Consider the following 16,114-nt stretch of genomic DNA (forward strand, 5'->3'; position numbering starts at 1 on the left):
AAGTGGTCCAAAATCCTCCACATCTTCTCAAAGCATAATGCACTTCAAGTTTTTATAGGCAAAATGCAGGTCCGATAGGCCTTTATCAAAGGACCTTTCAGCATGGGTCACCCCAACCCCTTTCACTCCCCATCTCCCACATCCCTTTGGGTCCCATGGGTGCTCACACCTGAGGTCCCCACCTCTTGCCTCCTCCCTTCTCTGACCTCCCAAGAGACACATCTGTCTGATGGGGCCCCTCCCTGGCTGGACCCCTCAGCAGTGCCCAAGTCCTCAGGACACCAGGGTCCTGGAGATCAGATCTGCTCCCCCTTCCCACTCTCCAGACTCTTTACCCCAGCTGCCCACCCTCCTCTGGGCCAGAGACCCCTCCCCAATTCCTACCCTGGGATGTCTGTGAACTTGAATGAAAAACCATCTTTATTTTTTCCACTAACTCCAGCAGAAGTCCAGCACTGACTGCTTCAGTGGTGCAATCAGCCCAGCCACAGCAGGGTCTGTGGCTCCATCCCCCAGGGAAAGTGGAGGCCTTTTCTGTCTCTTTGAACTTGCTGCAGGTGTCCCTGGGGCCCCTCTGCTCAGTGCTCTGGGAAGACTCTGTGAGTGTTGGACCACAGGCCAGATCTTGTTATTAAATGTGCTAACAAAAGAAGCCCATGGATTAGTACATCACAATTTGTGGCTTCATATATTTTGATAGCTGTGTTTTAAAAGACTTGATCCCCTTTGTAATCCTGTGCTGTTTGTCTCATACATTTAAGGACATCATTTGGCAAAGGGCCCCCTGGGCTCCCTAGGCTGCCAAAGGGGCTTATAACACAATAAAGGTTGGAGAACCTGCTTGAGGGACTGCACACAGGCATTGTCTGCTGCCAACTGGCTAGCTGTGTCCTGTGCTTCTGTGTGGGGGGCTGTGTCTGGGTCCTGGTTTGCCAGTTCTCAATCCCATGGCCACAAGTCCAGATCCTATAGACCCTTACGAGTCTCTTCAGAAGGGAAGTTCTGCTGATGTCACCATCACCAGACTCTGAGCCCTGGGGGCAGGCCCAGGGTCCGCAGGGGTCCTTCAGAGGAATGAGAATGGAAACTGCCTCCTGTTCCCATAGGCGGGCTGTGCCCAAGCACAAAGGGCTCAGAAATGCTCCTCAGCCAGGGACTCAGCCGGATCTTCCCGCAACCCTGTGAGGTTATAAAGCAGTATTAACTAACTCCCTGGGCATGGTACAAAACTGAGGCACAGAGCTAGGAAAGGTGAGCCGGAAACCAGTAACCCCTGCCCAGGGCTGGGGAGAGTGCAACCTCTAAGAGCTAAAGACGGGGGAGCCAGACTCAGGGCACATGGGGCCAAGTTCAGACTCTGCTGGGAGTCACCAGTGGGAGATCTGAGCTGCCCACCTGTGAGTGCCCAGGGCTGCCAAGCTGAGGAGGTGTGGACAGACAGCGGGGTGGAGAAGGGGGGAGCTGGGTACAGTCTGAGCTTGTTCATTTCAACGACAGTGGCTCAGGTCACTGGGACTCGCGGTCCTAAGGCATGCGCCCAGGGGTTTGGGCTGGGAGTCCTGTCTGTGTCCAGATTCCCAAACCAAGTGGCCTGGAGCCTGGAGGCCAGCGGGGAGGGGCCTGTGGGGCCAGGGCGGGGCCGGTGGAAGGGTCGCCACCCCCTTCTAGCTGGGGCGGGCCGCCGGTCGCCTTTAAATGCGGCGGGCTCTAGCGCCTGCAGCCGGTGTGTCAGAAGGAGGGAGGGAGTTCGTCTGCTGTCCCCGCATCCAGGGCATGCCCCTGCGGTCCCAACGCCCGTCCGCCTGAGCCGCCTGTGTAGGCGCCCAGCCCCTGGGCGGCCTCGGTATCCTCGCCGGCCTCCGGGCGGTCCTCGCTCTGCGGCCCGCTGTTGGCCTGGCCGCCATGCAGGCGCGGGCGCTGCTCCTGGCCGCTCTGGCCTCCCTGGCGCTGGCTCGGGAGTCCCCGACAGCCCCGTGCCCCGCGCGCTGCGACGTGTCGCGGTGTCCCAGCCCGCGCTGCCCCGGCGGCTACGTGCCCGATCTCTGCAACTGCTGCCTGGTGTGTGCCGCCAGCGAGGGCGAGCCCTGCGGCCGCCCCCTCGACTCGCCGTGCGGGGAAAGCCTGGAGTGCGTGCGCGGCGTGTGCCGTTGTCGCTTGGCCCACGCCGTGTGTGGCACCGATGGGCACACCTATGCCAACGTGTGCGCGCTGCTGGCGGCCAGCCGCCGCGCACTGCAGCTCTCCGGGACGCCCGTGCGCCAGCTGCAGAAGGGCGCCTGCCCATCCGGTAAGCGCTGAGCGGGGAAGAGGGGAACATTTCCTGAGGACACTGAGGCCTGGAGACAGGGCCAAGCTCGAGGTCTCCATTCCCTGGGCACAACTGGACAGCCCTTTAGAAATCGTCTAACCAGTTCTTCGTATCCAGATGGAGATGCTGAGGTCCACAAAAGCGAACTGCTGTTCCCAACGTCGCAGAATTAGAGTCATAAGTGACATCTGATGCCCTCTTGACCATCCCCGGGGACTTTTGGTCTGTGGAGACCTGTGTCCCTCGTCCTCATATCCCTTCTCTGATCGTTCCTGAACTTCAGTCTCCAGTTGGTGTGCTCTCTTGGGCAACACCAGTGTTTTCTTCTGTGGTTAAAATGCATGTCTGCCCGGAACCGTGTGGGAAGAGTGACCATGTGGGTGACTGGACTGCTTAGGGCTCCACAGGGAAAGGCTGTTGAGGTTAGGGGAAGCCTCAGTCCCCTGACCTGCAGTTAGCTCTGGATTGCATCTTGCCTTGCAGATTGACCCTTTGCATGAAGGAAATCTTGCCACCCCTTTCCTTGTTTGGGGGCTCTCTCAGGAAGGCAGGTTCTGCTGTTGGTCCCTCAGGTGCTCTCTGAAGCCTGGCATGGGGCCTCTGTTTGCACAGTGGGAGGACACTCAGTGTCTGGTGGTTACCAGGACAGGCTCTGCGGAACCCTGGGAGCACCATGGGGAGCATTCACTTCCCGAGGCACCTGAGAAACCTTCAGGGGAACATCTAGGCTGATCTTGAAGGGTAAGGACTTATTTTCCAGCAGCAATAGGGAAAGGCGTTCTGGGAAGAGGGAACAGTGTGGGCAAATGCTTATAGGCTTTGCCGTGTTGGGAAGAGCCGGTTGCTCTGAGCAGCTGTCATGTGACTGAGTAGGGCGGACGTAAGGGCAGGAGTGATACCACGGCTGGGCAGGTCAGCAGGGACTGGATGATAAGTGGCCGTAAGCATCATGCCAGAGGGCTCAGACTTGATGCTGTAGGTCAGAGCTTCCCAAAGTTAAGGTCCTGTGGCCCAAAGACTTGGGAAACGGAACACTGTCCCTGTGATAGAGACACACGTGCTTGATTGATCCATCAGAGGATCTGAGGAAGCCTGCAGTTTTCTCAAATGATAAACCCAGGGTTTCCCAAGAATTTTCAACAAAGCTTCTCTTTTCTGAGAGAACACACAAGTCTTCCTCCTGGCACTACAGAGTTGTGGGAAGCCCAGTATGGGAGAGCATCATACGAGATGTGGTATGATTGTGTGGGAGAGCTGTTGAAGGATTTTAAGGGAGGTTCTTAGTCCATTTTGAGTTGCTACAACAGATTTCCTGCAACCGGGTGACTTATAAAGGACAGAAATTTATTTCTCACAGTTCTAGAGGTTGTGTAGTCCAAGACCAAGGCACCGTGGCTTCCCATGGCAGAAGGGCAAGTGGAAGAAATGGCCAAATGCTGCAAGAAGCTTCTGTCAGGGCTGGAGTGGGCTCCTCCATGTTCCTGAGGGGAGGAGCCCTCATGGCCTGATCACCTCACAAGGCCTATCTTTCAATACCAATGGCAGCACTTGAGTTTTGGAGGGGACACTCTCAACCAGTAGCAAGGGTGAGGGTAATAGGTCAGACTTGTGCTACGACTGGGCCCCAGAGGCTGGGGTGGGGGTGGAGAGCTCGAGACCTCAGGGATAGGCATCATAATGTAATGAGTGCCTGTGGCACTCTTGTGGTAGCCCATCCAGTTTGGAGATTGGTCCTGGTGTGCCCATTTCTGGTCTTTTTGAGGAGAGGACTGGCCCCTGCATTCTGCTGGTGGGGGACTGCCTCCCCGGCCCCAGGATCTAGGGGCAGGAGGGAGGTTGGAGTGGTCTGAACCCTCATTGATCCAGGGAGCCCATGTTTATGATGCACCTTCTCTGTGTGCCTGGCCAGCCCTGGGCTGGCAACAAGGGCATGGCAGGGAAACAGGCCCTGCCTATGCTCTCAAGACTTACAGACCACAGGGGAGGACACAGGGAGAGTGAGAAGGGGAGAGTAATTGACGGCCGCAGCCAAGTGCAGTGGTAGCTCAGAAAGGCAGGATGTGGCTGTGACTGTGGCCATATTGGCTGGGGCCTCAGTGATCCCAGATCTGCAGCTCTGTACATCTTTTACTGATGGGGTGATGTCAGGTGGACTGTACAGTTATCCTCAGTTTCCTCCTATGTGAAAGGGGGGTTGCAGCACCCAGGGGAGTGCTATTCAAGGCACGTGGATACCTGCCCAGCTCCTGGTGTGTGACCAGGGACAACTCTGCCTCATTCTATATGTTGTTACCCAATAGGACTGCTGCTGAGTCTGCCTTACCGTGCAGGGTCAGGGAGGCTCCAAGGAGACATACTCGATGCTGGGCTATGGGAGATGTATGGGAACTCCCTAAGCAGAACGAGGGAGGACAGAGTGGGCACAGGCAGAGCAAAGGTGGGTGCACAGAATCCTAAGGGCCAGGGCAACACTGGGGTGGCCATGGGTGCAGGAGGGAGGGCTGACAGGATCCCCACTCCTGTAACTTAGAATATGATACTTTGTGTGGGCTCCTGCTGCTCAGCCCCAGGGGTGCTGTACATGTTATGGCTATATGCCGTCCTGCCACTGTTGCCTGGTGCTCAGGGAACTCAGAACTCCCAGGTCTTAGCAGGGCGCACTACACACACTCTCTGTGTTGGGGACTTGCTGGCTCCTGGCTTCTCACCAGCCCATCTCAATTCCTTCTGCAAGCGGGGTCGCTTCTCAGGCACCACAGACTGAGACCAGAAAGGAGAAGTAATTGGTCTGAGATCACATAGCCAGGCCTAGCCTGGTCTGGCTGGCTTTGAGAGCTGTATTCTTGGGCCCTTGGCTTTCTTCTGCCAGGGTGGCAGGGCCCTGGATCTGTGACTATGGCTATATTGGCTAGGGCCTCAGAGATCTCAGATCTACAGCTCTGTGTACCTCTTACTGATGGGGTGATGTCAAGTTGATTACACAGTTACCCTCAGTTTCCTCCTATGTGAAAGAAGGGCAGGGCATCAGCACCCAGGGGAGTTGTCCAGGCCTGGACCTCAATCTCCATCAGCCTCAGCTTCTGTGGAGCGCCCCTGGCTGTGTCCACCCCCCACCTTCCCCAGAGCGTGCCCAGAAGTTGCTAGTGGTGTCCACATGTGATTGAGTAGAAGGGGCTGTCCACTTGGACATTTCTGGAAGGAAGGTCTGCCAGAGGAGCGTGGACTCCCTGGGGCCAGCCGAATCTCCCTCTCCTCTGCCTCCGAGCCTGCGCTCCCTCTCCTACTCCTCCTCCTGACTTCTACAGGTAGGGGGTTCTCCTAGGTCCCTTCTCACCCAGGTGATCTTGCCTGCCTTTAAATACTACCCAGGTGCTGATGACTCAAGGGCTATCTCCAGTCCCTGTCTCCTGTGCTGGAGACATGTGTCAGCTGCTTGATGAATTGCTTTGGTCCCAAACTCCACCCCTCCCAGTCCGACCCAGCGGACCCCCTGAGATGCTTGGGTGGAAACATTTGTCCCCTCTGAGCCTCTTCTTCCTTGCATTGTGTCACCCTGTGTCCTCTTGGCTCAACCACAAAATGTCTTCTGGTTCCTCGTAGCCTCAGCAATGCTGGCCTCACTGACACCTGTCACTTCTCCACATAGCAGTCAGGATGACCTTGATCAGTCCATCCTTCAGGGCACCCTCCAACAGTGCCCCAACACGTACCTTGACTCTTAAGACCTCTTTCCACCCCTCCAAGTCTCATGAGATCTTCTCATCCTCTGTGCCCAGCCACACCTGCTTCTTCTTGCCTCAGGGCCTTTGCACATGCAATACTCACTGCATAGGCTTCCCTCCCTCACTTTTACACGGTCAGTTCCTCATTCCACCCTAGCCTGGAGGTCCCATACCCCTGCACTGTCCTATCTGGCCACTGTGCCTGGGAGCCCCTTTGTCAGCCTCATGGCATGCCTTCAAGTGTCCTCTACCCACTCTTATCCCCTGGGTTGTTTGTTGACTCGTCTGCTTTGTTTCCACCCTCCCTAGACTGAGTCTTGCTGGGCAGGGATGTGAAATGAGTGGGTTGCCTGTGTGATGTGTGAACCTCCTGTCACCCTCCTGGCCCTTCTCACATAGCCCTAGTGGCGGAAGCTCACCACTTCTCCAGGGAGCTCTTACATAGTCTCATCTCCCCATTACAGCACAGTTGTGACACAGAGACGGTAAATCTGGGTCGGGGGACAGTGAAGACTGAGACAAACATGCTTCAGGGGGTCTGCAGAGAGAAGAGCCCTGTGACCTCGTGGCCTCTCATCTATAGCTGCAGATCCATGGTCCTGAGAGGGAGCCATTAACTCAGAATGTAAAGCCCTGGGCAGTTTACAATGTGGCCTTTAATAATCAGCTGTTTATTGTACAATCTCAAGCAGGTTCTGACGGCATCTCCTAGTTTTATTTATTTAGGAGCTGTGGTTGACTTTTAGGTTTTAATCCTCTGAGCAGCCTACTGGGGCTGCACACATCTTGGAACTCAGCATTCAGGACTACCCAGGCAAGAGGAAGCTTTCCCCACCCCCACCCCGGCCTGGGACAGCAGGGCTGAGCTGCAGCATCTGGTGGGGTCTGAGGACTGTGCCGCTTCTGCGCTAGCTGCATTGGTAGCCAAGAGTCTTTGCCAAGGCCGCTAAACCAGAAGTCCAGCCAGAGAGGAGCTTAGGACCTGGGACATTGTGCAGCCACCCTTTCCCCACCAGGGCTTGGCCTAGGAAACCCTCCTGTACCTGGTACCTGCGCATGCAACGCCTCCTTAGGGATTTTCCTGGTGGGCTTCCCTTGCCATGCACAGTGGCCTGCAGGGCTTTACGAGACGCCAGTCTCCCTGCCAAAAGCCCAGCCATAGCTCCCACCACCGTAAGGATCAAACATAGGCTCCTGATGTGGCTTCAGGCTCCGTGTGATCAGGCCTTTGCTTCTCACCTGCCATCACCATGGCCAGCAGATTGCCTGGGAAATCCCTGATCCCATGTTGGTTATGTGTGGAAACAGAAGAGGGGGAAACTTTGCAGAGCTCCACCCTGCCCATCTGGATTCCAGCCTTCAAGTCCACATCCAAGGGGAACCAGAGGAGACACCTGGCCGTGTGGGGCTGAGCAGGCCTGCCATGGTCAGCTGTGGCACTCTTCTGGGTAAGCTGGAGCCAAGTATGCTGACCTGATGTGCCAGTCACAGGATGCCGAGCTGTAGGGAGCTATGGGGAATGGGCCCTCCAGAGCTCTGCTTGGTTGCTCTGGAGGCCAGAGTTCTGTGCAGACTGAATGAAAGAGTGGTCAGCGCTGGCCAGCATGCCAGGGGTGCCTGCCAGGCATTCTGAACCTCTTGCTCAGGGTTGCTCTGAGGGAGGGAAGTGACCAGATTTTACAAGGGTCAAGGGTAACACACTGGACTTACATTCCAGGCTTGCTAACCCTTAAACATGTCCTCTGAGTATTTTTGTCATGGCTTTTTAATAAGTAAAGGTGCAGGGAGCTGCCACAGGTCATTTAGGTAAAGAGGGACAGCTCTTCCCTGAACCCAAGTGTCTCTGGCTTTCTATCCAGAGCTCTGCATGCTAGGTAGGCATCTAGCACCTGGAGGAAGTGACCTCCCTGCTTGGTTTTGGTGAGGCTGTGGAATAATGGGTGGGAAATAGAATAAAATCACAGACCCCTTGTCCTTGGTGCTGCAAAAACATGGCCAGAGCATGTGTGTATGTTCTCCAAACTGGACCCCAAGTCTAGTGCAGTTGGTGGTAGGCAATTCCCTGGAGTTGTGCAGTGTACAGCCTGCCCAACTGTGTGCATTACCCATCTCTAGCACAAAATGAACAGAGCCAGGAATGATACCCAGTTCTGTTCCTCATGTCTAGCTGCTCAGGATGAGGGGTGAGTCCCAGCTCTGCCACTTCTTGTGGCAAGACTCCACAAGTCTCCTAAATTCTTAGTTACCTCATCTGTGGAATGGGGATAATTGTGATACTCTCCTCACTGGTCATTGGACAGGCAATGAGATAATGGATTGAAAGAGCTTTGCATGGTGTAAGGGCTAATAGACAATTAGTGCAGACCAATGTAAATACTGGCAAGTGGATATTTCCTCTGCAGATAGAGCTGAGGTGAAGGAGAGGCAGGCTAGTCAGGGAAGGAACTGGAAGGGAGCATTCATGGGGCAGCTGCCTGATATCATCCCTGGTGTCCAAAGGAGTTTCACTGACCCTGTGTAGTCCCTGTGTCATTACTGAGGAGCCTGAGCCTTGAGGAGTCAAGCAATTGGACCTGGTCAAGGCAGAAAGGTCTTCCTATAAGAGGAGGTCCAGTGGCTTGGGTGGTCTTATGAGTGGCTCAGAGCCCTTTCTGGCCCTTGGAACACTGCAAGAGGACTAGCTCCTCTAGAAAGCATAAGCAGGCTAGTGGCAGAGCCCCCTCTTCTGTGGGGTTGGCCGCAGCCCTGCCAGGCGTAGAACTTTAGAGCCAGAGGAAACAGGACAGGACAATGCTGGGGGCTCTCCTGGGGCCTGGGCAGCTGGTTCTGTTGGCCAAGGACCAGCATGTAGTGAAGAAGTGCCTTTGGTCAGGGGATGAGGGGCCTGGCTGTGTGTCCTGGGTAGGTTGTATGGTCTCTCTGAACCTTGTTTCCTTGCCTGTATGTGGACTAATGAATGGTTCCTGCCTTGCAAAATTGCTGCAAGAATTCAATGAGATCACAGACTTGAAGAACACAACCTGAGGTTCCTCCATGCCCAGCCTGGGGTGCCAGGTGGGTATGGCACTTGTAGGGGAGACAGTGAGCTGCTCTAGGCCTCAGCTACTGCCCTCCCCCGCCCCTGCTGTGTTCTGTAGACAGGACCCCAGGCTTGAGGGTCGCAGACAGTAGGATCCACCCACAGGCAGACACAGCTGGATTTGAAGCTGATGTTCTTGGCTGGGGGGACATGGTTCACTCAGGGACAGGCAAGTTTTCAAGAGGAAGAAAAACACAGGGAGCTGTCCAGGGACCAGTTAGACCTGGAGGCAGCTCCTGGGCCTCTTGTGGTAGTGGGGCTGGGGACTGTTGAGGTGGCCCTTGGGACTGCACATCTGTCTCTGGAAAACATTGATTCACTCATTTGCTCCCTTACTGTAGGCCAGCCCAACCTAGGCTCAGGGGTGCCAGGCCATGGGAATAATCAGAGGGACTAGCTTTGGGATGGGTATTGGTCATTGACCTTGCAAAGTCAGAGTAGGCTCCCCAGAGGAGGTGCTGGTGGTCTGGGCCTTAAGGAATGATGGAAAGTGCATTCCTAGCAGAGGAAACTGCATGTACAAAGGCTCAGTGACATTTAGGCATGAGGGGAGAGTGCCAGTACACAAGGGTGCAGATATCAGTGGGACCAGGACACCCAGGTCCTTGAATGCCCTGCTAAGAGGTTATCATCTGGTCTGCAGACTATGGTCAGTGTTATGGACAGATTGTCAAAGCCTTGGATTTTGTGGTCACCCACTGATGGCTCCTTCATCCCTAGTTCACAGCTAACCCCTGGGTGCCTGAGGGATCTTTGATTGCAGGGGGCAATAAAAAAAGGGGGCAGTGACCTTAGAGTTAGAGGAACAGAAATGGGTCTCAGTCCTGGCTCTGCCCATTGTGTGCTGGAGGGGCTAATGCCTACAGTTGGGCAGGTTATATACTGCACGGTGCTGGGGGAAGCTAGCCACACTGATCTTTGTCAGATGGTCCTGGGGTTGTGCAGTGCACAGTGTATGCAGCAGTTCAAGGCAGCCCTGTGTAGGCCCTGTGTAGTCCTCCTGCAGGGTGTGCCACTGTCTCACAGCAGGAATGTGGGAGATGGAGCCCCGAAATCCAGCTTCTCTCCCTGCTGGCTGTTCTCCCAGTCTGCCTCTCTTACGATTTTGACCCTTCGTCTCCCAGAAGGCTCCGCCAGACACCTGGCCTTTGTGCTTTGCTCTGTGTCAAGTTTCCCCTGACAAAAACTCCCAGGACCTTTAGATTATAGTTTATTTTAAAAAAAAAAAAATGCTCCCAGCTGAATCTGGTTGAGAGTGCCTGTTGACTTCAGAGTTTTGGCTTGAGGCTCGGGTGGGGGTTGTCAAATAACCCCAAACAAACAGAGTCTGCTTCCCAGCCGTGGGGGCCCAGGGTTTTCATGTGGAAAGAGGCAGTGGGAAGTGCGTCCTCCCTCCCCTGACTCATGGGTGACTCATCTGAGTAGGGAGGAGCGCAGGGGACACAGGCCCTGCCCCCACCCACCCAGGGTAGACTTAAAGGAACAGGGCCCAGTGGGGGTACCCCAGGGCCTAAGGTCACTCAGACACTGAAGACCACCCAACCTGGGGTGGTGCCAGCCTGCCTTGCCATGAGTGATCTTCACCTCTGAGCCTCAGTTTCCTAGGTCATAAAATAGGCCACTGATGCTGCTCTTATGGGGCTGAAAGATGTTCCTTCTTTCCAGTAGTGTCTGTAGACCTACTGTGTGCTGGGTCAGGTAGAGTCAGCAAAGGATCCTTGAACTTCCTCCCTCCCTCGTTCCTTTCCTCCTTCCTAAATGTCTCAGGCTGCCAGTGCTGGCTCTGCTGGAGTGTGGGGTGCGTCTGACATGTCTCTGTCCCAGCAGCATGGGGTGCAGGGTAAGCCAGGAGGACTTCCTTTGGGGAGTACTGTGGCCTCGCACGATCTCACACCTTCCAATCCATCCCTGAGGCTCTCCTCACAGGCCTTGCTCTTTTTCCCTGCTTTATCTCATTTTTTAACAGATTTATTTGTATATCTTACCTATGCCAAAAAATTTGAAAAGTCCATGAAAAAAGAAAAATAACTTTACCCTGCCCCCAAATAACCACTATGTAGTAGTATTTTGATGTGTTTTCTAGCCAGGCTTTTACTTATGAATAATATATAGAAGTTTAATCATACTATATAAAATAGAGCGTCACCTATTTTAAGTGACCTCTGGAGAGACCACATGGGAGAAAATCATCCTGGGGCCACTGTGTCCCTCGCTCTCCGGGAGGCCAAAGCAGAGCTCAGGCCTGAGCAGCACCAGGGCTGGAGGGTCAAGGGGGTCGGCTCTGCCCCCAGCTCTGCTGCCCTCCGTGACAAGACCTGAGCAAGGCTGATCAGCGGGGTGGACAGGATAGTGCCCAAAGGTTTTCTGGCCCCAGTGTTGAGTTCTCTGAGATCCAGGGTGAAGGCATGGGCAGTGCAGCCTGTCCTCATCATTCCTGTGGGGAGGAAACACATTTTTCTGCCTCCGTTTGGTAGATTCACACACCAGGCCCGGTTCTCAATCTGCTAGATCAAAATAAATGTGCTGTCATCATGGGAGACTTGGGGTCAGCCTGAGGCTTTTCATGATGCTGTTACCCTGCCCAGTGGGCTCCTTCAGGCCTGGAGCAGAAGCACCTCTGGCCACCTACCTCACCCCTGGGCTTCCCCTTTGTCCTGGCACACTGTGCTGGCCTCGGCTGGTACCCACCTGCCCCTCAGCCCTAGCTGGACCACTTGTCTCCAGTAGCTGGCACAGGTGGGTACGTGGAGGGCACCTGCATGCATGGATTGAATAAACCCCACAGGAGAGTGAGAGCTGTGGGTGCGGCATCACGTTGTGAGCCCTGAGCAGAGATGGGGCCCATCCGACTAAGAGAGAAGGCTGCTGGGCTGCTGCTTGGGGAGAGGGGATGGGATTTGGGCCAGGCTAGGGGCCAGCTGGAGCATCTTGGTAGGGAGAGGTAGGAAGAGGCACACAAAGGCAGGTGAGGCTTGGCGCCTGTCGCTCAGTGGTTAGGGCACTGGCCACATACACTGGGGCTGGCAGGGTCGAACCCAGCCCAGGCCTGCTAAACAACAATGACTACAACTACAACAAAAAGAAAATAGCTGAGCATTGTGGCAGGCACCTATAGTCCCAGCAACTTAGGAGGCTGAGGCAAGAGAATCGCTTAAGGCCAAGAGTTTGAGGTTGCTGTGAGCTATGACACCATGGAACTCTACCTAGGGTACATAGTGAGACTCTATGTCAAAAAAAAAAAAAGAAAGAAAGAAAAAAAGAAAGGCAGGTAGATGAAAAGCAGAGGTTTGAGGACAGGTGGCCTGTCAGAGATCCCATAGCAAGGAGAGGTGACACTGGCCTGACCTGGGCTGCCAGTGCTCTGGCATGCAGCACCTGGGCTCTGCATGGGGAGCAGGTGATCCCAGGGGGTCCCTCCTGCTGCAAGGGGAAGGGCATGAGCCTAGGGGTTCCCCTGGGGCCCCTGGGCCTGCAGATTATCAGTTTGGGAGCCTCTCCTCAGTTAGGGGAGAACTGGACCTGATAGGGCAGCAGGCTCTGTGGCTGGCTTCCTTTTCCTCTGCTTGGTAGGGGCAGACTAGAAGATGATCCTGAGCTCCCAAGGACTGTGAGGTGAGCGGACAGGCCTGGGTTCAGCCCGAGGGCTGCACAGGCAGCTTCACCACCTGGGCCAGCCATGCTCTATGCAGTTCTGGGAGGGTCGGCAGGGTCAGCAAACTGTGTGGAAATAGACCTGTGCATGGGGAGCCCTGCAAGGGAAGGGGCCCTGCCCCTGGGGGCTGTTAACATGACCTCTAACCCTGAGACCCTGCCTGCCACAGAGCTTGCCTCCTGGGACCAGGGCTCCTGGAGGTTGCCAGCATCTCCCAGCCGGGCTCTGGCCGCCCTGGACAGACAGCTTTTGATTCATGCTGACCACAGTAGTCAAAGCCCATTTGCCAGTTATCCACTGGCTGGTGAGAGGCAAGTGTCCTGGGAGCTGGGGGAGGTGGCCCTTTTTTGTCCCTCAGCAGAGCTTAAGCCAGCTGTGGCAGTCCTGGTTCATGCTGAAGGGCTAGTCAGGGCCTTGGGAACCACAGGGAGGAGGTAGGAACCACTGAGAAAGGAGCCCACAGCATGTTCAGATCCTGCTTTTCTGCCAGCTTCAGTTTCCCCACCTTTAAAGAAGAGGCAAAGATTCCTGCCCTGGCTGCCATGTGGAGAGTTGAGGAATGATGGGCTGTGTGTAGGGACTGCACTTGCCTCACAAATGTTCACAGTGCTTGAATTGCAGGCCTGGGCCCTGCACTCACAGCTGCATTCAGCTGGTGACCTCTGCACTTCTAGGCAATCTGGACATCCAGATTTCCAAAGGTGGTTCTCAACCTTCCTAATGCCACGAACTTGTAATACAGTTAAAAGGGGTCGTGACCCACAGGCTGAGACCTGCTGGAGAACCTGATCTGGCCCATCCCCAGGTGTCATTAAGAGAATCATCAGGTCTGGGCATGGTGGCTCACACCTGTAATCCTAGTACTCTTGGAGGCTGAGGTGGGTAGATTGCTGGAGCTCATGAGTTGGAGACCAGCAAGACCAAGACCCCATCTCTGCTAAAAATAGAAAAGCTAGCCAGGCATTGTGCCAGGCACCTACTTGGGAGGCTGAGAAAAGAGGATCACTTGAGCCCAAGAGTTTGAGGCTGCTGTGAGCTATGATGACACATAACACTCTACCCAGGGTGATAGGTGAGAGTCTGTCTCAAAATACATAAATAAATAAAAATAAAAAGAGAAGATCATTAGCTGCTGGTGGTGGGGTAGGTGGGTGCTGCAGGGGGCCTCCCACATTACAGTCACATCACACCCACTTCCCATAGGCCTGGGTCAGGAAGCATCTTTAGTCTGATATTTCAGATGAGGAGTCGAGGCCCAGAGAGTGTAGGTGATTTGTTTGAGGCCACATGGCTGTAAAACAGCAAGGCCAGCCCACAGCTCCTTCCTGGGCCCAGGAGCCCCAGAAACACTGAACAGCATGAATTCCAGATGGTAGAAGCTTGGGAGAGCTCAGCACCAAAGGGCTGTGGGCCCTGTGCCACCCACACGCCTCAGGCTTGTAGTCCTGGCAACCGCAGTCCCCACTGCTGACGGCAGCAGAAATCTGAACCCATGAAGGTTCCAGGGAAGTTCTTCAACTGCCTGGCAAGTCAGACCGGGGTGAGCCCAAGTTAGACATAGATGTAGGGCCCTGTGGACTCAGAAATTGACAGCTCTGTAGACCCAGAAGGGGGTCACACTATGGCCAGACTGGGGTAGCTCAAAAGGATGCTCTGAGGGCCTCCTCTTATCCAGGGTTTAGGAGGCCTGCCCTTGACAAGAAGGGACAGTTCTCCAAGGGTGTGGCTGTAGTATGAAAGAACAGGAATGGTCCTGGGGGACTGACCCCCGATCTGATCCCAGCATCACTCCAGTGTGGCCAGAGCAAGGGTCCTGGCCTCCATGAGCCTCTTGGCAGGGCCGGCCAGCACTGGTGAGGCAAGGCAGCTCAGCAGTGGAAGCTTTTGCTCGCTGTGTTCCGGCTGAGTGAGCCCTTTCCCTAGTGGCTGGGTGTCGCTGCACTGTTGTGCATGTGGGTCCTTAAGGGCTCAGCATGGCTGGGCAGGGGTCTCTGGAGGAGCATCCTCCTCCCTCCTGTGGGCAGGGCTCTTAGGAGCTGGCAGTGTCCTGCTCCCACTGACACACTTGATCCTTCCTGCCAGCGCAGGTCTTCACCAGCTGACCAGCCCACGGTACAAGTTCAACTTCATTGCTGATGTGGTAGAGAAGATTGCACCGGCCGTGGTCCACATAGAGCTCTTTCTGAGGTGCGTGGTGACCCCTCCCGGCCCTCCTGAGTCCAAGTGTTCCCAGCACCACCTCAATAGGCTGAGGCCCAAACTTGATCCCACTCTAGCAGCTTGGGTCATAGGGCCCAGGGTGGGCCTAGGGTTGGGCCAACCTTGTTGCATGGTTGCCCTCAGGGAAGGATGTTGATGTCCTCTGCTGGAGAAGTACCAAGTGACCCTGCACCTTCCAGAGCTGTGGGTGCCAAGTGGGTGTGTAGCAGGAGGTACTGTGGCTCTTTAGTCACTTAATCCACCAGTTTTATTGGGCACCTGCTGTGTATTTAAATCCAGAGGGGTCACATGGTGAAGCACAGGCAGAAGGAACTAGACCGGGAAGTGAAGAAGGTATCACTGCAGGGGTACAGCTGGGCAAGCAAGTGCAGGGCTTGTAGGAGTGGGAGTGGGGGTGGGGCTCAGGGAGCTTCCCATACTAGACACGGAGCAAACGAGTGGACACACTGGGGGCTGTGCCACTCAGACTACAGTGCCAAAGTCGCAAGGCCAGTGTGGCTAAAGCAGGTATGGAAGAGGAAAGGGATGAACAAGGGAGTGGATCAGTGAACGAATAAGTGAATGTGACCCTGTCATTCACTTACCCCAGTTGGTGAAGGCGCCGGTGGGTATGTGAGTGAATGAGTGAGTGTGTGAATGAATGAATGAGTGAATGAGTGAGTGAGTGAATGTATAATGGACAAGTGAAGAGAATGAGTGAGGGATAGAATGAGTGAATGTCCAATGGAAAAGTGAATGAATGAGGGAGTGAATGAGTATGTGAGTATGTGAGTGAATGAGTGAGTGAGTGAATGTGTAATACACAAGTGAATAAATATGTGAGTGTGTGTGTGAGTGAATGAGTGAGTGAATGTGTAATACACAAGTGAATAAATGAGTGAAGGAGGGAGTGAATGAGTATGTGAGTGTGTGTGTGTGAATAAACGAGTGAATGAGTGAGGGAGTGAATGAGTATGTGTGTGAGTGAGTGAATGAGTGAGTAAATGTGGGAGTGAATGAGTATGTGTGCGAGTGAGTGAATGAGTGAGGGAGTGAACGAGTATGTGAGTGTGTGTGTGTGTGAATAAACAAGTGAATGAGTGAGTAAATGAGGGAGTGAATGAGTATGTGTGTGAGTGAGTGAATGAGTGAGT

The 16,114-nt window shown here is 54.6% G+C and overlaps 1 protein-coding gene across 1 annotated transcript in view; it reads left to right on the forward strand.

Annotated features, from left to right (window-relative positions):
• The first annotated feature begins 1,822 nt into the window (after nt 1-1,822).
• Nucleotides 1,823-16,114, forward strand: part of HTRA3 (HtrA serine peptidase 3) — a 30,631-nt gene continuing 16,339 nt past the window's right edge. Inside the window, exons 1-2 of the mRNA XM_003799144.2 lie at nt 1,823-2,287; nt 14,849-14,948. Of these exons, the coding sequence (XP_003799192.1) occupies nt 1,903-2,287; nt 14,849-14,948 (485 nt within the window). The 5' untranslated portion in view covers nt 1,823-1,902. The remainder of the gene's footprint in view (nt 2,288-14,848; nt 14,949-16,114) is intronic.

This window comes from Otolemur garnettii, unplaced genomic scaffold (assembly GCF_000181295.1).
Source record: "Otolemur garnettii isolate 467f Iridium unplaced genomic scaffold, OtoGar3 scaffold00146, whole genome shotgun sequence".
NCBI lineage: Eukaryota > Metazoa > Chordata > Mammalia > Primates > Galagidae > Otolemur > Otolemur garnettii.